Source organism: Xenopus laevis, chromosome 4S (assembly GCF_017654675.1).
Source record: "Xenopus laevis strain J_2021 chromosome 4S, Xenopus_laevis_v10.1, whole genome shotgun sequence".
Classification (NCBI taxonomy): domain Eukaryota; kingdom Metazoa; phylum Chordata; class Amphibia; order Anura; family Pipidae; genus Xenopus; species Xenopus laevis.
The window spans coordinates 21,406,050-21,427,907 of record NC_054378.1 but is presented as its reverse complement, the minus strand read 5'-3'; the positions used below and the strand labels follow the sequence as shown (position 1 = coordinate 21,427,907).

At 42.2% G+C, this 21,858-nt stretch overlaps 2 protein-coding genes across 2 annotated transcripts; one reads left to right on the top strand and one right to left on the bottom strand.

Moving 5' to 3' along the window:
- Positions 1–2,376: 2,376 nt before the first annotated feature.
- LOC121403724 (traf2 and NCK-interacting protein kinase-like) lies at positions 2,377–6,093 on the bottom strand. Its single transcript, XM_041591525.1, has 6 exons — positions 5,904–6,093; positions 5,710–5,800; positions 5,039–5,151; positions 4,138–4,192; positions 3,658–3,741; positions 2,377–3,394 (listed from the first exon to the last, which is right to left on the bottom strand). The coding sequence occupies exons 1-5, from the start codon at positions 6,006–6,008 to the stop codon at positions 3,674–3,676; spliced, it is 432 nt and encodes a 143-aa protein (XP_041447459.1). The 5' UTR covers positions 6,009–6,093; the 3' UTR covers positions 2,377–3,394; positions 3,658–3,673.
- A 2,241-nt stretch (positions 6,094–8,334) lies between these two features.
- LOC108715301 lies at positions 8,335–12,514 on the top strand. Its single transcript, XM_018260345.2, has 2 exons — positions 8,335–8,490; positions 9,517–12,514. Exon 2 carries the CDS (start codon positions 9,543–9,545, stop codon positions 11,775–11,777), a length of 2,235 nt encoding a protein of 744 aa, XP_018115834.1. The 5' UTR covers positions 8,335–8,490; positions 9,517–9,542; the 3' UTR covers positions 11,778–12,514.
- Positions 12,515–21,858: the final 9,344 nt, after the last annotated feature.

Below are 21,858 nucleotides of genomic sequence, written 5' to 3'. Positions count from 1 at the left end.
CCGAAAACATATGGTTTTCTAGGGTGAACTTACTTTTTTCTACCTTTGCCCCCCCAAAAACGATGTAAATGTGTTGATTTTTCAGTACCTGAAATGACAGACCAAATGGGGGGGTCTTCATTTTGGGGCCCCTATAGGCCAAGTGCTTGGGTACACCTATACATATCGGGCATCAAACTGTTCAGAGGACCCCAGGCTTTTATATTTGGGGTGATTTATTTTTATACTCAATAGTATGTGGGACATACGATGCTGCATGTTGGACGTGTAGAGGTTATTTTTGAAAATGTCCCTAAAATTGCCAAACTTAGGAAGGTTTTGCAGCTTGGTGCTTTGGAGTAGAAAGACATGCATACCCATATTGGATTCGGGGGAATGTGTACTTTCCGAAAATATATGGTTTTCTGGGGTGAACTTACTTTTTTCTACTTTTACCCTCCCCCAAAACGATGCAAATGTGTTGATTTTGCAGTATCTGGAATTACAGAACTGATAGCTCAAATGGGGTGTCTACATTTTATGGCCCCTATATACCACGTGTTTAGGTAAACTGATACATATTGGGCATCAAACTGTTCAGTGGACCCCAGGCTTTCATATTTGGGGTGTTTTACATTGATACCTAATGATGTGTGGGAGATATGATGCTGTAGAGTGGAAGCTTTGAGTTAATTTTTCAAAAAATTCACCAATTTCTATAAAACATTATAACTTTAGGAAACAATAGCAACTTGGCAGTTTGGAGTACAAAGATATATTTACCCATTTTTGATTCACCAGAATCTGTTCTTTCTAATAATGGGTAGTTTTCTTGGGTAAACCTACTGTTAGTGGAATGTTTGGCCTTGAAATCAGAAGTATGCTGTTTGGGGAGCGGTGCTTTAGAAATTTGGTAGTGTACTGCTTAGAGATTTTGATCTATACAAGTGAGAAATCTCCATAAAACTATATATATTTGGTATTGCCGCGTTCAGGAGACATAGACCTTTCCAAATCGGCTGTGTTCTCGTACATAAAATAAATGATGTTTCTGATATATGTGATTGTTCTTTGTGAAACATGATTTTTTTCATTTTATTAGACACTTAGAAGCCTATATTTTTTTACAGAAGTAAAATTACACCAAAATTCTTACATATTTTTAAAGTTCAGGTTGTCCTGAAAAAACAATATATTGTTTTACTGGGTAAACTAAAAGACCGCCCCAGGAAAGGCCCTTAAAGTTAAAGAGTACAAAATGTCTAAAAACTGCTTGGCAATAGATGTTCGCATCTAGGACAAAACAGCTGGCAGGGAAAGGGTTAAAGGGCATGTAAAGGCAAAAAAATAAAATCCCATTTTTACTTTCTTTAATGAAAAATCTTCAATTTACTTTAATTTAATTTAAAAATGTGAACCGTTTTTATAAGAAACCTGACTGTATGCAGTGAAATTATCCCTTCATTTACTGCTGTGGATAGGAATTGTCAGACATTCCCTAACTGCTCTGCAGGGAAACAATCATACTTATGAACAGCAGGGGGAGCCCCCACCTTACTTCCCAGCCATGCAGAACTCAAGCAGCTTTGTTTGTTTCCCTGTTTTGATAATTTATGATGATCGCTAAGTAGCCCAGACCACACTGAGCATGTGCACAGTCTTGGTCTTGCAAAGATGTATAATAAAGTTACAAGATGACAGCCCCCTGTTGCCAACTTTGAAAGCATAAATCATTTGTTTGATTAGGCTTGTGGTGCCACAAGTTCATGTTTATGTTTAGTATACAAAATACAGTATTTCTAGCCTTGTCCAATAAGGCAGTTTTTCCCTGACACCAACGTGTGTGTATGTGAGAGATGATAAACTCACAGAGGGGCGACAGGTGCTCCAGATTACTGCCCCGCCTTCTGGCCATAATCCATGGGGGAAAGGGGGTAAAAGAATCTCTCATGTGGATTCAAACTCAAGGAAATAGTCCTGCCCAGCGGGTTCCTATAGTTTTTGATATCTGATAAGAATTGCCCTAGGATCCCATAGAGCAGAGCTGGAACCATACCTCCCAACATTTTGGAAATAAGAAGAGGGACAAAAAAGTTGGAGCAAGTAGCGCAGAAATTTTTTTTGACCACACACTGCCCTTTTAAGAGATTTAACTTGCTTGTTTACTAGAGCCTATGGGGATCATTCGGTAGACTTTGGAATAGTGAGAGCTGCACTCACCCATATCAGTGTAATAAACCATTGATTATTTGTGCATAAATCTACCCCTCCTCTTTAAACAAAATATGAAATAGAAAAAATAGACTGCATTCATTATTATTAATTGTAACATTATGTTTATTTACATATTATACAAACTGAATTTTACAAACATAGTAACATCATACGTTGAAAAAATACACATAGTTCAACTTTTATGTCTATATCTAATGAAATGTGCCTCCTTCCTACTCTTTTCCATACTTCCCAATGTAGAAAAACATTTTACAAAAAGCCTCATGTCCTTGTATAATAATAGAGTGCCAGCAACTATGTGGAGCCTCCTCAGAATCACCCATGTCAATATGGCAAACAGTGGTCTGTTCCTCTTCAGTGTCGGTTGAGCCGACTTCCTCTTGTGGAGACAACTCCTGAGGAACTGACAGTTCTGGGGCTCCTTCACTGGACTGAAGTGGTCCTCCATAGGTGTAGTTGAGCCTTCAATATCCTTCTCAGATTCACCTATGTTAATATGATATATGGTGTCCTGTTTCTCCTCAATGTCGGTTGAGCCGACATCTTGTGGTAAAATTGCCTCCACAACTTCACTGGCTGGTTCATCCACCTGAATCTCTGAAGCAGTTTCTTCAGCATTCTCTGCTGTTTTTTCTATTTTTGTGTCCAGTGACACAACAACGTCACTGTTTACTTCTTCTACAGCAGTATTAGGAATGTCTTCTGCTGGTTTTGAGGCTAGCTCTTCATCTTCAGCATTCTCTGCAGTTTCTTCTATTTTTGTGTCCAGTGACACAACAACGTCACTGGGCACTTCTTCTACAGCAGCACTAGGAATGTCTTCTGCTGGTTTTGAGGCTAGATCTACATCATTGGATCTTGTATTCTTATCTGGCATCTCAGATATTTTCTCAATGGATTCTATTCTAGCTCTTTCTTCTGCAAATAAAATAAATAAGTAAAATAAAATGTAGGATCGTATTTATCTATGTTTGATAATGCCTGAATTGATAATAATCCTCATTTCTATACTAGTCCCTTACCTTGTCTTCTGACTAAGTCTTTCAATTCTGCTATCACTTGCATTTCATCCTGTATATCTGCTATGAAAGGATGATTTTGGAGCAGAAACGCAGCCGTTGGTCTGTCTTTGGGATTCTTGGTTAGACAGACCTCAATAAATGAGTTAAACGCTGTAGACCTGGAAAGAAAATAAAAGGGTATTGATTTAGAGATAATGTAAGATGCTCCTGATAACTTTAAGAGCAGAATGGCTGGTTTTCAAACTGGAAATTAGGTTCTTCTAGTGCACTCTCTGTACTAGGGAAGAGAACCATCCTGGACCCCCTCTGGTGCTAAAAAGGTGAATGGGAAAAGCAGGGCAGAGCCTCCCCATGGTTGAAATGGGGTCAGGATCACCTCTTCAGATTGTGACTAAAGTAAAATGGGATGTGGTTAGCTTACCATCTGTATGGTTGACTTAAGAGTTGGAGGATCGCAAAAAAATGATTTCTTCTCCAACTTCTTCTGGCTGTAAATGGACCAGTGCTAATGGGTATAAATAAATACATGTCAGATTCCAGATGTTCCAAAAAAGTCTAGGTTGTTGTTTTGAAAATCTTTACTGCCTGCCAAGCAAACCTTACAATCTGATGAATCATACACCAGTAATTTTCAATCTGGGTCCCTTTATTCATTGTTAAGAAATAATTCCCAGGGTTCCAACTAAATGCTACAGAGCTAGCAAACTGTTATATCTTTATTTCATTATTAATCATAGTTAATAGCACTAATCTGTTCCTAAACTTCATGTTGCATTCTTACTTCCCTCGGAGTTGGGGAGAGCTAGGCTTATGTACAACATTACAACTAATATCTATATGTGTTTGGCGAAAGCCCCAAACAAGTGTAATACAACACAAAAAAATACTTAAAAATACTCACGGCATCTTGCTTCTGCCATCTGAATGTCTGTAATGCCCAAAGCCCATATGTCGCACTGAAAATTAAAAGAAAGACAATTATTTCAATTATTGTACTTTTCAGTTACATATTATTATAGAAGAAATGGTTTGATGTAAGAAAACCATATAAATATCTCTTTTTACCTTCAACTGCTATTCATATATTGCGTATATAATAAAACAGAATATATATATATATATTTATATATATATCTCTATCTATCTATCTATCTATCTATATATATATATATATATATATATATATATATATATATATATATATATATATAGTCAAATACAAGAGTCCTCTGCACTCAACCCATTATCAATATATTTAAGACAGCGACATTTTGTGCATACTGCTACTAAAAAATGCCTTACCCTTTAAACAAAACAGGGATTGTTTGTCCATATATTGCAATATATTTAAGCTGGCCAACTACGTCAAAGTCATCCCATATCTGGCCAGTCCTATGCTCAATTTTATCTGATTCATTAAGAATTCTGTTGCTTCATTATACATTTTACAAAGGGACTTGGTTTTACCTGCAACTTAACTTGCTGCTTTCAAAGTAAACCTCCATACTTGGCTGCCCTTTTATTAGACACCAGTGGGATCACCTGACTATAGCTGGGAAGGGTGGGAGCTACAACATGGAGCTGGTCACTGCTCCTGTATAAACTATAACAAACAAGGGAAAGTTGTGCTCATATATATATATATATACACACACATGCATACATAATACTGACAGCTGATAGAATTGTGTGTGTTTTATTTATTCTTAGGCCTATGGGGACAGTGGTGGTCAAAACACTAATGTTATTTAATCAGAAAGGTGTAAAGCATTCAAAAATACTTGCTTAAGGTAACGTCTTACCTTGAAATCATGTGAGCTGCATGTCCACACTTCCGGTGCTATGTAGTGTGGTGTTCCCCGTAGCTCTTTACAACGCTGGAATCTTTTCACTTTTCGTGCAAGCCCAAAATCAACTGAAAATCAACAAAAATTTAATAAAAAAGTTAAATGATAAAGTAATTAGACTGATCTCAAAGTGAAAAACAGAAAACAATGGATAAAATAATTAGGTGTTGTCATTCAGCTGTTGTTTTGCAAGAGCTGTACATATTTATATATATATATATATATATTTGATAGAAATTAAAAGTTTCTTATAGGCATGTACATTTTAAACACTACCATAGCTAGAATTTGGCCTGGCCATGGCTTGACATGATCAAAGGGTGCCATAGTTTTGGTTAAAGTTTTGTAGTAACAGTTTTTACAATGGTATCCTATACAGCCGTCTTAGGAAAGGTATTGCTGTATACTAAACTAGAATTCTATAAATATAAAAACACCCTTTGAAGCCAGAATTGACACAATTTTTGGCATGCCATTGGAATGTTTATCTATGTTATTAATATCATTGATATCAAGAATAATAAGCAAGGTGTTTAAAATACTGCCAGGTGACAAACCTATCTACAGTGGATTAATAAAAAAAATGATCTTCTATGATTATCATATTTTAGATATATTTTTCTTACTTAAATGTATACCGGTGTCTTCGGTTATGGCAATATTAAGGGCCTTGATGTCTTGGTGCATTATCTTGTTTTTGTGGAGGTGTGACAGACCCTGTAAGAAAGAAAAAGCAAAAAACAGCAATTTGTCAATGTTCTTTAACACAAAATATAAACAAATACTTAGAACATGCATGAATAAGTTGAGCTTGACATACCTTTAAGACTTTCCGACATATATAAGCAATGAAAGGTTCGGGAAGACCTCTATTTAATGGGTTGTCAATCAGTTCGGAGAGTGTTCCACCCCCACAAAATTCCATTTCAATCTGCGAGAAAAAACCCCAAATATTAATAGCTTGTTCCTGTAAGCTCCCCAAAGTAGTAGAAAACAAGGATGTACTACATATTCCCTCATATTCATCCAGCCAACAGTTTTAGCTGAACAATACATGGGAAAGAGTAGACAACTCTATGGGGCACATTTACTATTGGTCGAATATCGAGGGTTAATTAACCCTCGATATTCGAACTTCGAAGTAAAATCCTTCGACTTCGAATATCGAAGTCGAAGGATTTACCGCATTTCGTTCGAAAAAATTGTTTGATCGAACGATTAAATCCTTCGAATCGAACGATTCAAAGGATTTTAATGCATCAATCGAAGGATTTTCCTTCGATCAAAAAAAGCTTAGAAAGCTTAGGGGGACCTTCCCAATAGGCTAACATTGGTGCTCGGTAGGTTTTTAGTAGGTAGTCGAAGTTTTTTTTAAAGAGACAGTACTTCGATTATCGAATAGTCAAACGATTTTTAGTTCGAATCGTTCGATTCAAAGTCGAAGTCAAAGGTCGAAGTAGCCAATTTGATGGTCAAAGTAGCCAAAAAAAACTTAAGGAACACTTAAAGGAACAGTAACATCAAAAAATACAAGTGTTTTAAAGAAATGACAATATAATGCAGTGTTGACCTGCACTAGTACAACTGGTGTGTTTGCTTCAGAAACTCTACTGTAGTTGATATAAACAAGCTGCTGTGTAGCCATGGGGGCAGCCATTCAAGCACAGGATACACAGTAGATAACAGATAAGCTCTATAGAATCCCATTGTAAACTACATAGCTAATCTATGATCTGATGTGTATCCTGTGCCTTTTCTCCGTTTTCCATCTTGAATGGCTGCCCCATGGCTACACAACAGCTTGTTTATATAAACTATAGTAGCGTTTTTGAAGCAAACACAACAGTTGTGCCAGTGCAGGGTAACACTACATTATATTTTTAATTTAAAACATTTTTAATTTTTGGCGTTACTGTTACTTTAATGTTTAAGGCTTACAGATATGCCAATTAGTCAAACAGCTGGTGCCCAAATTATCTTAAAGGGACAGTAACACTTAAATACAACTTTTTTATATTTAAAATTACCCATAATTCATGTTGGCCATTTTTCACAGAGAGGGCTACTTTTATAATTAAAACTTACAAAGATTTGTATGATTTTCGGACCGTGTGTGGAGAGTGCAGACATTTTTCGTCCGGCGGAGATCGGTCATTTGGTCAATCGGACAGGTTAAAAGATTTCTGTTGGCTGCAGATAATATCTCTGCTTGTATTGCCGATCATACGATTTTCAGAGGGAGACTGTCACTAGCTTTTGTCAGACAGAACTATCGTACGATTGCTGTCAGATGTAGTATATTGGCTGATCTGTTTTCATTTCTACTTTATTTGATCGGAATGGTTAGTGGCAGGTCGGAAGATGGGAAAGTCCGATCGTACTGTGATTCGTACGATCGGATCTTTGCGTCTATGGCCATCTTAACTGTATAAATGCTGCTGATAATCCATTTAATTTGATTTAAAAACAGACAAACCTGACGGATCTAATTATATGAATGTCCTTCACTACTACTCTTCCTCACTTGTCACATTCTCTGTAAAGTGGAAGCAGTTTAAAATAATGATGTGTTAATTGTTCCTTCTCCCCTGTCTATTTTCTGCATATAAATATAAGGAAATGTGATGATACTTGAATAGTATGCAGCATATTTATCAGTGCGCAAAAGCACATTCTTAAGAAACTACTAAGTTTGGGCATAAAAACTTGATTCTAAACTTAAAAAGGGACAGTTTCTATGGAAAAAATGTTTGTTTGTTTTTCAAAATGCAAATGCATTTGCCCTGAAATCCATTTCTCAAAAGATCAAATATATTTTTTTATATTTAATTTTGAATTCTGACATGGGGCTAGACATATTGTCAGTTTCCCAGCTGCCCCCAGTCATGTGACTTGTGCTCTGATAAACTTCAATCACTCTTTACTGCTGTACTGCAAGTTGGCGTGATATCACCCCCTCCCTTCCCCCCAGCAGCCTAATAAGAAAAATCTACCAGGCCTGTATGGGGCTCTAAAATTCTGGGGGTCGGGGTTAATGCCTCCTGATTTAGCCCAGTGCGGACTATTAATGGTATGCGTTTGGCGGCCTCTGACCCATGGAACTCCGGGTATAGAACACCCGGAAAATACTCAGCGTTCCCTTACAATCAACCTGACTCGCTGCGGGACTGGGGTGCAATTTCGCATGTGCCCGGGAGGCGGGGCCGTACAGAGAAAGAACTAATGACTGGTGCCCGGAAGCGCGACGTCACTCCACCGCTGTTCCGCGTGTGCCCACAAGATGGCGGTGTAGCTGCTCTTCTAAGAAGCGCTTCCGGGTTGGAGTACGTCCGGGTGTATCTATGCTGATGGTCTGGGCGGTATCGGGTGCTTTCGGGGAGAGAGAGAGAGAGAGAGAGATAGAGCAGGTCAGTAGCACCGACCGGAAGGGTCTTTGATCTGGCTGGGGTTTTGCACTGTCTGTATCTAGTGCTGCTCCCTCTACCTGCCACTTCCTTCTCATAGGGAAAGTCCATTGCACACAGGACGGGGGTCCGTTTGTCCTGAATTCTTTTCTGCTGCTTCCCCAAAATATGCACTGTATCCCCTGTATAACTCAGCCGACAGCCTTGTGCCTTTATATGGTCACAGAACTCCTCAGTGACTTCTAATATCCTTATCATATACAGTAGGGGGTACATTATTCCTTATACATGAGCAATACTCAGAGTTCCCTGTAAAACTCAGCCTGCAGGCTTGTGCCTTTATATGGTCACAGAACCCCTCAGTGACTTCTAAGATCCTTATCATGTACAGTAGGGGTACATTATCCCTTATAATACATGAGTGATACTCAGAGTTCCCTGTATAACTCAGCCTGCAGCCTTGTGTCTTTATATGGTCACAGAAAAACCCCTCAGTGACTTCTAATACCCTTATGATTTACAGTAGGGGGTAGATTATTACTTATAATACATGAGTGATACTCAGAGTTCCCTGTATAACTCAGCCTGCAGCCTTGTGTCTTTATATGGTCACAGAAAAACCCCTCAGTGACTTCTAATACCCTTATGATTTACAGTAGGGGGTAGATTATTACTTATAATACATGAGTGATACTCAGAGTTCCCTGTATAACTCAGCCTGCAGCCTTGTGTCTTTATATGGTCACAGAAAAACCCCTCAGTGACTTCTAATATCCTTATCATTTACAGAAGGGGGTAGGTTATTACTTATAATACGAGTGATACTCAGATTTCCCTGTATAACTCAGCCTGCAGCCTTGTGCCTTTATATGGTCACAGAACCCCTTAGTGACTTCTAATATCATTATTTACAGTAGGGGGAACACTATCACTTTCAGGGTTGTGCTGGCTCTGTATTAAAGGATAAGTAAAGTATGCAAATTGGGATATTGTAGTTACACCTTTGTCTTTATTTTTATCTAATCTTAGGGAACGTGCCAGCACGTACCAGCACCATGCCGAAGTGTATTGTCATACACTGTCCCCACTCATGTTCCAAGAAGGTAACCAAAAACACAGGGGTGGTTATGCACACGTTCCCTTTTAACTTGGACAGAATCAAGAACTGGCTCCTGAGCATTGACCAGAATTTTGGGAACATAGACACACTCGCTAATCGGATTCTAGAGGAGAAGAAGAAGCATTCGGACCTGTATCGCTTGTGTTCGGAACACTTTACTCCACAATGTTACATCAGCACCGGGAAAAGGATGAGCCTCAGACCAGACGCAATTCCGACAATATTCAAAGACCGACCTCCGAACAAAGAGAAAAAGCCAAGTATTAATCCCCAAAATCCAATAACGAACGTAAAACCCAATTTAAATTCCAACCAGGATAAATACGTGGATGTTGGCACCAATACTGAGACTGTTGTTATGAAAGATATCAGCACCCGCACCGACATCTACCATTGTGTGAAACACCGTGGCACCCGCACAGACCCATTTTGGGGCAAGAAAAATGTCAAAACGAAGACCGATCCCCTTTTTGGGATGAAAAATGCCAGTACAAGCATGGAGCCCGCCGCTGGCGAAAGAGGGACAGACACACATCGACTTGAATGTGACAATAGTTTTTCAAAACCAGGAAAGCGCAAGCGAATGGACACAGAAAATCTGGATGCAGTGCCTTGTCATTCCATGATCTCAGAGGGAGCACCTTCGAGGCGCAAATCCAGAAGCAATAAAAACCCACATTGCATCCTGCTGAGAAGCAAAGAGCTGGAAAGCGTCACATCCGACAGCAGCGCTAATTCTGACAACGATTCTGCTGGAAATGTGGACGAATTGATGGCGGATCAGGCGGATGTTCTCGTTCACGAATCCAAGTACATTGTGTTTGAGTCGTGCCTCGATGAACTGCTGCTGAAAATGAACTGTAGTTGTGGCCGTGCCATTGCAGAGCTCATCAAAAGCGTGCAGGGGACCTTTTTGTCCGTTTCGGGGCGATGCGAGGTCGGCCACGTGGGGCATTTGTGGGACAGCCAGCCGAAAAACGGAGGTACCCCCGCTGGAAACATCTTGTGCTCTGCCGCTGTTTTTTTCAGCGGCAGTCGTTTCCAACAAGTGGACGAACTGTTCCGCTTCATGGGGCTGCAGTTCATCGCCCAATACGCTTACTACCAGTATGAGAAGCGTTTTCTCTTTCCTGTTCTCAACAGCCATTGGCAGAATGAGCGCCGGGTGGTGGCAGCAAGTTTACCAAGCAGATCTGTTTGCCTGAGTGGCGACGGGCAGTTCAGCAGACCGGGCAACAAGTACTGCACCTACACTTTATTGGAAACGGCCAGCAAAAAAATCATTGACTTCAGCGTCGTAAAGAGAACAGAAAAATGGTCACTGGACGCCATAAAAAAACGCGCTTTTGAGACTTGTCTGAACAACGTGTTGGCAGAGAAACTGACAGTGGAGACGGTGGCCACGGAGCGGCACGATGGGATACGATGGTTAATGTCCGAGGAGTTTTCCCCTGTTTACCATGAGTACGACGTGTGGCACTACGGCAGAGCCATACGGAGAAAACTCCTCGCGGCCAGTAAGAAACGAAGCTGCCGGGATATCGCCACTTGGACGCCAGCCATTATTAAGCACCTGTGGCATGTGTGCAAGTGCAGTGCTGGGGACTGTGACTTACTCCAAGAGAAGTGGAGGTCCATCCTGCGCCACATCAGGAATGAGCATCAATGGACTAACGGACTCGTGCTCCATAACTGCGGCCACAGGAGACTTTCCTCGGCAGAGGCCAAGCAGCGCCGCTGGCTGAAAGTGGACTCCCGGGCATATCAACAACTGAAAAAAATCATCACCGACCCCTTAGTTCTGGGGGACCTGACCCACCTCAGTTCTGTTAGCCACACTGATCAGGTTGAGGTCTTCCACAGTTTCATGTTGAAGTATCAGCCAAAGAGAGCCCATGTTAGTCAGGACGCAATGGAGGCTAGTACCCAATTAGCAGCGCTTGCCCACAATGCCAACGTCCACCGCCATCAGTCCATGAGCAGAAACCTGGGCGCAAACAGAGAACTTAGTTCTACTTTGCCCAAAGCTAGAAAACCTTGGACTGCCAGGAGGATATACGATCCGAAGTCCTCGGCACATTTGTTTCCCATGTTGGTTGACATTCTGAAACTGGCCAATGGGGAGCTGGGCCACAGCTGGCGGCTGCATGAAACGCAGCAAAATAGTTGAAGCTCATCCTCCTATCATTATATATAAGGATGTAGAGACATTCCTCTTTGTTGTCGTGTTCCCTGGCCCTTGCCCCCCCCCCTGTAGACAGGACCAAGATGAGACCCAGATGTTGGGGCCCTCACCATGGAGAATTCAGGGACACTCACTACTAAGGAGCACCCTTGAGGGTGAATTGGGTCCAGGTTGAAATCTAGAATAAAAAGGGTCTCCTAGTTTTAAAATGTCACCTTCCCCTAGACCCTCTCTGTTCCGTTACTGTATCAGTAATGAGTGGTAGAAACAATTGGATGTTAGGAGCCAATCACACAAAGAATGATAGGATGCTGTCAGGTCCACTTAGCTGTTATGTGGCTGTCACCCTAAGGGGCTGAGAGATACTGACCCAATATCTACCCTTTAAAAAAAAAATTACGATGACCAGGGAGGGCTGAGAGCTGTAGTTCAACAACTGCTCAAGGTTGGCCAGTAAGCTTGCCTTTATATAACCCCGCCCCTTACTGCCCCACCCACCAACACTACTTTGCAGAGGGTTCGCTTTCATTGTCTATCCCCTGAGCTTTTATATGGTGACACCCTTCTCTTTCGCCTGCCCCCCCCCCCCCCGCTTGCCTTTATTTTCTTATTCCTTAATTATCCATTTTTTAATTTTGTTTCAGTATTGTACTGTACTCCAGCCCCAACAAGGGGCCCACCTTTCTGGCCTGGGACCCAAATTAGACCTCTTCTCCCATTAACCTTTTGCTTTTTATGGATTTTCTTTAGACTTGAGGGCCATGGTAGGGGTGCACTGTAGGAGGAGAGGGGAGACTTGGGGGAACTCACAGGGTCTGCAATGTGTTTATAAATTGGTGGAAGTGAAAAAGTCATGGCCACTTAGTGAAACTGGGACCCCCTGGATAATCTTTAGACCCCTAATAAGCCACAACAAGACTTTTAGGGCCACATTGTGCCTCCTGTAACTGATTGTGCCCTGTGCCTTCACCTCCTGCCTCTTCTCCCACCTGCTTGTCTCTGCGTCGCTACCTACTGGCTGAGGTTATTATGTATCTAGATGCGGGGAATATGTCTGTGTATATATGTGTGTGTGTCTGTGTATCTGATTGGAGGGAGTGCATCTCTGGGTACGTGTCAAATAGGGCAGAATAATATATAGGGAGAATAATATAATGTTATTGTCTTTCCATTTTTTTTTTTATAAAAAAAAAAGTATACAAAACCTTCAATGAAATCAATGTATTGTTTGTGTTCTGTCAATATCTACTCTGTATGCGGCAACCTGGGTTCATACATTATACACACAGCAGGGTTAGAACAAACATGACTTTCTCTACTCAGTTGTCTTGCCCAGTGTAATATAAGGGATAGAGCTGAGCAGAGGAGCATCCAGAGACCCTTCCTGCAGCAATATCTTAAGCAGTGTCTATTACACATCGCCTGCTGAGAGGGCTGTGTAAGTTCTGGCATCTAAATCTTTATGAATGCTGCGGGTTGTAGCGGTGCAATATACCTGTCCCCAGTTACGGTGTGATCTGCAGAGTTGCCGTGTGATAATTAGGGCAGAACAAAGACTTGAAGCCTGTCAGTGGATGCCGAGGGTTGAGGTGAGAGTTGACAATCTAGTTTTTGACGGGCTGGTACAGTCGAATTGTGTAGTTAGGGATAAGTGCCCTGAGGATTAAGGGTAAGGGCACAACTGGAGATTCGGGGAGATTTGGTCACCCGGCGACTAATCGCCTCTTCTTTGGGTCGACTAATCGACCCAAACTGCTTCCCCGAGTCTTCCGCCTGCTTCAATGAAAAACGCCTGCTGCAATGCACTCGTGGCGCTTCGATTTCCGAAGTCACCTAAAGTTTCCTCGTGAGGAAATCTCCCCAAATCTCCAGGTGTGCTCTTACCATAAGGGCAGGGGCACACGGCAAATTCGGGGAGATTTAGTCGCCTGTCGACTAATCGCCTCTTCTTCGGAGCTACAATCTTCCCGAACTGCCTTCCGCCTGCTATAATGAGAAAACGCCAACGCAATGGCACTCGTGGTGCTTCGATTTCCGAAGTCGCCCTAAGCTGCCTCACGAGCAAACTTTGGGACGACTTCGGAAATCTAAGCGCCGCGAGTGCATTGCTGCAAGAGGCACTTAGGGGAGATTGTCACCCCGAAGAAGAGGCAATTAGTCGTCAGGCGACTAACCCTAACCCTAAAGTGCTAACATTCAGATCTGACCCTGGGTTTTAAACCTCCACCTGGGCCTTGTGCCTTCCTCTTCGTTGGGTTTTCTGCTGCTCCGCCTGGAAGACTGTTTCCGCCACTTCTTTGTAGTGATTGTCCACCCTCCTCCTGTGGGAATCCTGCACTCGGAGAGGAGAGACTTGGGGATCAGGGATATACCCAGCAGCCATTTATATCTGTGTATTTACCGCATCCTCATACCTTAATTACCTCCATCTATACAATCTTCTCTATCCCACTTACAACCAATTCCCCTAATCAGAATAACTTTACAATCCTCTCTCTCACTCTGCCATCACCCAACTCCTATCTGACGCTTTCTCTTGTATTTAATTTACCGCAATCTCAGCTTCTTTCAGCTCATTGGCTGCACATTTCTCATATTCCTTTTGGTCAATCTTCTCCTGTACGTGTCTAAAATGATTTAACCTGCGATTCTCTCTCTGTTTCTCCTCTGCAGCCAGTCTTTCTGCTCCTTTGCCTCCTTCTTGGCCTTTCTGATTTCACCCTGTCTTTTCTCTTCCTCCTTCATCTTCAGCTCCTCATTATGCCATCGCTGCAATGTCTTCTTTCTTCCAGGCAAACTGTACAGTATTCGGGTATAGCTTATTGTGTGCCCAGAGCATTCCTTCTCTCTATATTTGTATTTATACATATGGGAGGATGTGCTATATTGGTTCTGTACACAGTAAGGGTACAGATAATCCTTGGGGTTCGGGGTACCTGTGTATCTCCTGGCTCTCCCTGTACTTCTGCTCCGCTTGGTCCTCTCTCCTCTTCCCATTCCCTGTGTTGGATCTTGTTCAGCTTTTTCTCTAGAATAGATTGTTGGCAATTCAAGTTTTTCCTGCTCTGTGTTTCCCAGACTCTGCAGCAGGGGGGGGGGGGGGGTTCAGCTGTGGCTGAAAATAAGGAGCAATTGATAAAAGCTAAAATTTCAGCCATGAAGCAAGGCATGAGCTGTGCCCCCTCCATGTAGGATGGATGAAAGTCCTTGTGAATTAACGGATCTCTCACTGTAAGTCTCCAGGCCAGGGCATCACTCATTGTACCAAACAGGGCGCTCTGATTGTCCAGTGCAGCTATGTCAGAGAGGGGCCTTGGTATCTGGTTTGTCCAGTCTCAGCTTAGAATCTCTGCTTCTTTATAAACCAACAGAATGTGGACATCAGTAAAGGAACAACTCCAGTTCCATCACCCTCACTAAACTATCAAAGCAGTTATCAGCAGCACACCGTAGATTTGAATAAATGTGAAATTTATTGTGTCAAAACATTTCAAAAAGGGCAACTGTTTGAAATGTTTTGATACAATAAATTTCACGTTTATTCAAATCTACGGTCCTTCAGTACAGCACCTGGTACCGCAAAGGTATGTGTTCAAGGCCTTAAGCTCTCCACCTCTGTTTCTCCTCACTATTAAACTGACTTAATCTTAATTTATCTTAACTGAAATTATCTTAATGGGGGTTGGGGGGTGAATGAATAATCTTATTTTGGGGTGAATTCATTTAACATGGGCAGAGAAGCGGATTTATGGCACTTATTTACAACAGAGAGTATCCTCACAACTCACACACTGCTAATGTACCTGCACCTGTGAAATGTGTAGAGAGTAGAGAGAATGGGGGGAACAAAAAGTTCAGTGTGAGAGAAACAAGAAGGAAAGAAAAGGAAAATGCAAAAGAGAATGAAAGGACAGAAGTGAAATATAAGAGGAGAAGATGGAGGGGAGAGACTGGCAGAAGACTATGGAGAGAAGGAAGTTGGCAGAGGAAGAGGACAACATACAGGGGACTTAAATAAATGGCAAAATGATGGAAGGAAAGAAAGAAAAGTTTTGTAACATAGAAAGGGGAGAATAAATTAAAGGGTACAAAGGAAAAGCCAAACAAGAAATGCCAAAAGTCAGAATGAAGGAATAGGAGAGGATTATGGGAAGGTGAGAGCGGAAGAGCGAATGAGAATAAATGAGGGCCGTAGATAAAGGGAAAAAGAAGATAAAACAAGAAACGGAAGGAGAATAGAAGGAAGAAGTGTAATTCATGGGGCTAGAGAGAATGATAGAGGTGAAGAGAAAGGGATGGGCAATATAGAAGAAAACTACAAATGAATGGGAAAGCAGAAGAAAAACTTGGTAAAGGATGGGAAAGTCCAGAAGAGGGGTACAAGAGAATGAGGGGGACAAATAAGTGAAGGGAGAATAGATTAGTAGAATGGAGAGAAGATGGAAATCTAGAAAAGAAGAGGAAAGTGAGGAGGAATATAATGAAGGGAAGAAGCTAAATAAGTAAAAGAAAGGGAAGGGTAGAAGGAAATAAATCAGAAGGTGATTGGAGAAGTTCAGAGAAAGGCAGAAGACAACTAGGAAGACTAGAAAGGAGAAGGTAAGGGATGAAGGAAGGAATAAACATTGAACAAAGAGCAGAGAAGTGCAGGGACAATGGACCAATAAGAAAAGGATTTCTGTGGTTTCAGGGCAAGTGTCAGGACAAGTAGCCCAATTCAGAATATTCTGAGGTGAGGGAGTCTTTCCTGTATCTGAAACAACCCAATTTACTAGAGGCTTGTGGTTGGTTCCTTAGAAGGTCGCCATCTGAGAGGCACTTGCTTGAGGCTCTGTCTCCTAGGAAAGCACTTAGGAAGTAGACCTTACAGACCCCATATTGAGGTATTGGGTGCCACTGGCAAGAGCATGCATAAATGAGACATGAGGTACCTGGTTTGCTATAGAATGGTTCTGGTTGGTTATGTTTCCAGTACTTCCAATCGGACCGGTCGCTAATATCAAGCCAGGGCATATCCCACAGACCGGAGTCCAAATTCACTCCACTGTCTACCAGTGTTGTCTGGGTGGTCTTTGAGAGCCATGTTTCATTGTCACTCTCCTCATCATCATTTCCATCAATGTCATCTTCAGAGGAAAGGGAGTAGTGAGATGTTTCTCCTCATTTGGGACTTTCCCTTCCACTTCTGGTGGATCTGTAGGTTCTTTCATCATCATCATCTTCTTTTCTGCTATTAATGTAGACCGTAGTGGTGAGGGACAGTGGCCACCAATCCTGACACTTGGTTTTATGACAAAAGGTGCACCTGGTGTGGGTGGGGAAGCAGCAGCAAGAGAAATGCTGATGAGTGACATGGGGGTGGCAATTGTGGTTGTAGCGGTGCTAGACTGGGCACATGGGGACGGGCACAGTGGTATTACGGTCTGTGATGACATAGGTGGTGGAGTTTGGGTCTCTCACCTGGAACCTGCCTGTGGTGCTGATTGGATGTTGCATCAGGTCTATAACCCTCCGATAGGGGAGATCCAAATCGCCACTCCATGAGGAACCTTTGTCTTTTTCCCATTCCAGATTCATTCCCATTCTCAGCTCCTCATCTTCACATGCGTTGTTCAACAAGAAGCAAAGTGTCATTATTGTAATACGCAACATGGCAGCACTACCTTTCCTTGTGTCCGAATACACATAATATTTATATAGTTTATATTGGCGGTACCTCTTAAAGAAGACATATAGGATAAATGAAAAAACCCTAAATTTGTAGGCAATTATGAATAATATATGGTGTTAACAAATTCGATGAACAGACAGCACCACACTTGAGATAAATTCTTAAAAGGCCTTTATTCCAAAAGGGCTTATTTCGGGATAAACAAATAGCAGCGACGTTTCAGGCTCACAATCGCCTTTTTTCAAGCTACTGGATACAAATTAGTGCAGGCATTTGATACCTTCTGACACCGCCATCTAGTGGCTAATCAAAATATCAACGACACAGCTGCATTCACTTCCAATGATCATGTATATCTACAGTATTGCAACTTGAATATAAAACAATGTATCAAACACATCCATCTTGTTAAGCTATTGGGACCTGTCCATTGATATATCAATCCACTTGCCTGTAATGACAAATATATAACAAAATAGTATTTCTTAAAAATTACTATGTACAATAAAAAAATTTTTATCGAAAAATGTTATGCAATTCGTACTCTCTATTGAGTCCAGAGGGGGTAAGAGTGCCTAATGTACGAATCCACATGGCTTCCCTCTTAAGCAGTTCTTTTAGTCTATCCCCCCGTCGGTGAAGTCTGGGTACCTGATCTACCACCTGATATTTCAATTGTTGGACCCCATGTCCTTTCTCCACAAAATGACAAGCAACTGCCTGTTCTATCTTTTTAGTTTTAATCGCGGACTTGTGTTCGTGTATACGATCTTTAACCAGGCGGGACGTTTGCCCCACATACTGCAAGCCACACGGGCATTTAATCACATAAATCACGAATGTGGAAGAACAGGTAAAATGTCCCCTAATTTTTATCGGGGTACCCTTATGTGAGTGATAAATCACTTCACCACGTTGGCAATTGGAGCAACAATTGCATGCTAAGCAGGGGAAGGTGCCATTTTTTATAGGTCTAAGTACTTGCTGCGTATCCTTAGTGTCCCCAATGTCTGATCTAACTAAACTCGACCCCACTGTTTTACTCTTTTTGAAGGCCATAATGGGGGGTGACTTAAATTCTCGCACATTAGGAATGCCATCTCTCAGCAGCCCCCAATGTTTCTGCACAATCTTAGTAATATGTGATAATATGGTGTTATCACATTGTGTTAAAAATTAATATTATCTTTAAAAATAGCACCTTTATTGGAGCTCCCTATAGATGTTCACTGGTCCCCATCCCTGTTTCAAATGAGAGGTGGGCGTGTCCTAAATGTCCCTGCCAGAAGCACAGTAGCAGGGGGACAGCCAATCACATCCCTGCAGTCACACAAGCAAAGACAGGCTTCAGTTCCCTATCAGGTCCTGCTAGCTGCTGTTTGGTTTCTGTCATACAGTGCAGTGCACTGAGAGCCACCAGCTCCCCTGCACAGCCTGGGAATTCAGGGAGCAGAAAGTGGATGAGAAGGGAGGGACTATTAGGGTTTTTGTATAAATATTCAATAAATCAGCCTGAAACCCTACATTTCTTACAATTCTTCTATGTCTAAGAGTATAACGCACTAGTACGTTATTATTTTTTACAGAAAATGTCTACTTTAATGGATTCCTGGTCTCGAGGCCCAGAGTGACAGTTCCTGGTTTGTATCTGACCAAATCAGGTTCCCAAGGGGCCAACACATTGTCTCTGGAGAGAAACAAATGTTTTAGGGGCTTATAATATAGTAGAATGTCAGTGGCTTGTGTCTTCTGTAGCCTGGACCGGAAGCTCTCTTCTTCTGCACATGGACTGCTGAACTCCACCAGGAACACCTCGAGCTCCTCCTGTAGAGCAGATGTACATACAATACTGGACCTAGAGTTACCCATGCCACAATAGTTTCATGTGTAAAACATGGTCTCACCTCCTGCTTTATGGTGCCCAGGTAATAGAATCCATTGTGGTTCCTCCGTGCCAGCAGAGGGCAGACAGGGGGTCACATTCCACCTTCTTACAGCTCACATAGGAGACACAAAGATAGTGACTTGTGAACAAATATCTGGACAAAAAGTAGGGTCCCAGGCTATACATGGAATTTGGGGTCCCAGGAGGAAAGAAAGTTATATAATCAGGAATGTCCAACCTGTTACCTTCCATCTAGGGGCCCTGATAATATGCTGCAGGCTACATTGTTTCAACAATCAGGACAAGCCATGCAGAGAACAGAAAGGATCAGACATACTGTATATTACCTGTGGTTTGGTGACTCTATAACTGACCCACCGATTTACAATCTACTAACCCTCCCCCTACAGGGAATCTAACCCTGTTCTGTTTTCCTGTGTTGGACAGAGTGATGGGAAAGGAAACAGGTTCCAGCCTCCAAATAATTACTTGAAATTGTTTAAACAGCTATTTTACTATTCAGTCTATTACTGCTAGTATAGGCACAAGTCTCCCTACTATCCCACAGCCTCTCTCCCTTCCCAGAGACTATTATCCCACTGTTACTATAAGCACCATCTCTCCCTACTATACCTGCTATCCCACAGCCACACTCCCTTCCCAGAGACTATTATCCCACTGTTACTTTAAGCACCATCTCTCCCTACTATACCTGCTATCCCACAGCCACACTCCCTTCCCAGAGACTATTATCCCACTGTTACTTTAAGCACCATCTCTCCCTACTATACCTGCTATCCCACAGTCACACTCCCTTCACAGAGACTATTATCCCACTGCTACTACAGGCACCATCTCTCTCTACTATACCTGCTATCTCACAGTCACACTTCCTTCACAGAGACATCCCACTGTTACTATAGGCACCATCTCTTCCTACTATACCTGCTATCCCACAGTCACACTCCCTTCCCAGAGACTATTATCCCACTGTTATTATAGGCACCATCTCTCCCTACTATACCTGCTATCCCTCAGCCACACTCCCTTCCCAGAGACTATTATCCCACTGTTACTTTAAGCACCATCTCTCCCTACTATACCTGCTATCCCACAGCCACACTCCCTTCCCAGAGACTATTATCCCACTGCTACTATAGGCACCATCTCTCCCTACTATACCTGCTATCCCACAGTTACACTCCCTTCCCAGAGACTATTATTCCACTGTTACTATAGGCACCATCTCTCTCTACTATACCTGCTATCCCACAGTCACACTTCCTTCCCAGAGACATCCCACTGTTACTATAGGCACCATCTCTTCCTACTATACCTGCTATCCCACAGTCACACTCCCTTCACAGAGACTATTATCCCACTGTTATTATAGGCACCATCTCTCCCTACTATGCCTGCTATCCCTCAGCCACACTCCCTTCCCAGAGACTATTATCCCACTGTTACTTTAAGCACCATCTCTCCCTACTATACCTGCTATCCCACAGCCACACTCCCTTCACAGAGACTATTATCCCACTGCTACTATAGGCACCATCTCTCCCTACTATACCTGCTATCCCACAGTTACACTCCCTTCCCAGAGACTATTATTCCACTGTTACTATAGGCACCATCTCTCTCTACTACACCTGCTATCCCACAGTCACACTCCCTTCCCAGAGACTATAATCCCACTGCTACTATAGGCACAATCTCTTTCTACTATACCTGATATCCCACAGTCATACCCCCTTCCTAGAGACATTGGGGCAGCTCAGTTAGAGGCTGGGGAATGTCTTGTCTGCAGTGCATAGGCATTACCAGCAGGTGGCTGGTTTTCTGTGGCCCATAGAGGCTAGTGGCACCCATTTTCTGACCACGGGAAAGAGGGATAAACAGAATGGACAACTAATTAGCAAATGCATTCAAAACCTGACTTCTTTATAAAGCCCACAGAAGAGACTGTAGGTTGAGTACACAAAGTAACATTAGCTGCCTGTCCCTATGAAAGAGAGAACTGAGCTGGAAAGGTACAGGGACACACAAGAGCATGGGACAGTTAGGCTATGAGGGCAGACTGCAAGGACTGAATATTTTCTGGAGAACAGGTTGTGTTGTGATGTTTTGATTATGTTAGAAGTGAATAAGGATAAAAAGCTTGAAACCTGTGCCTACTGTCTCCATCTTGTCATCCTGTCTCCGTGTTATCCTACTGTCATCATCTTCTCCTACTGTCCCCATCTTGTCCTCCTGTCTCAATCTTATCCTACTTTCATCATCTTTTCCTTCTTTCATCATCTTATGCTACTGTCCCCCTGTCTCCATCTTGTCATCCTGTCTCCATTTTGTCCTACTGTCATCATCTTGTCCTTTTGTCTCCATCTTGTCCTCTTGTCTCCATCTTGTCATCCTGTCTCCATCTTGTCCTACTGTCATCATCTTGTCCTTCTGTCTCCATCTTGTCCTACTTTCATCATCTTGTTCTCCTGTTTCCATCTTGTCCTACT

Excerpts from the sequence above, each read along its gene's own strand:
- LOC121403724 (XM_041591525.1), bottom strand. The coding sequence starts at position 6,008 with ATGGAATTTTGTGGGGGTGGAACACTCTCCGAACTGATTGACAACCCA. Across the intron at positions 5,801-5,903 it reads TATGTCGGAAAGTCTTAAAG|GGTCTGTCACACCTCCACAA; the intron begins GTATGTCAAGCT and ends TCTTTCTTACAG. Across the intron at positions 5,152-5,709 it reads AGACACCGGTATACATTTAA|TTGATTTTGGGCTTGCACGA; the intron begins GTAAGAAAAATA and ends GTTGATTTTCAG.
- LOC108715301 (XM_018260345.2), top strand. The coding sequence starts at position 9,543 with ATGCCGAAGTGTATTGTCATACACTGTCCCCACTCATGTTCCAAGAAG.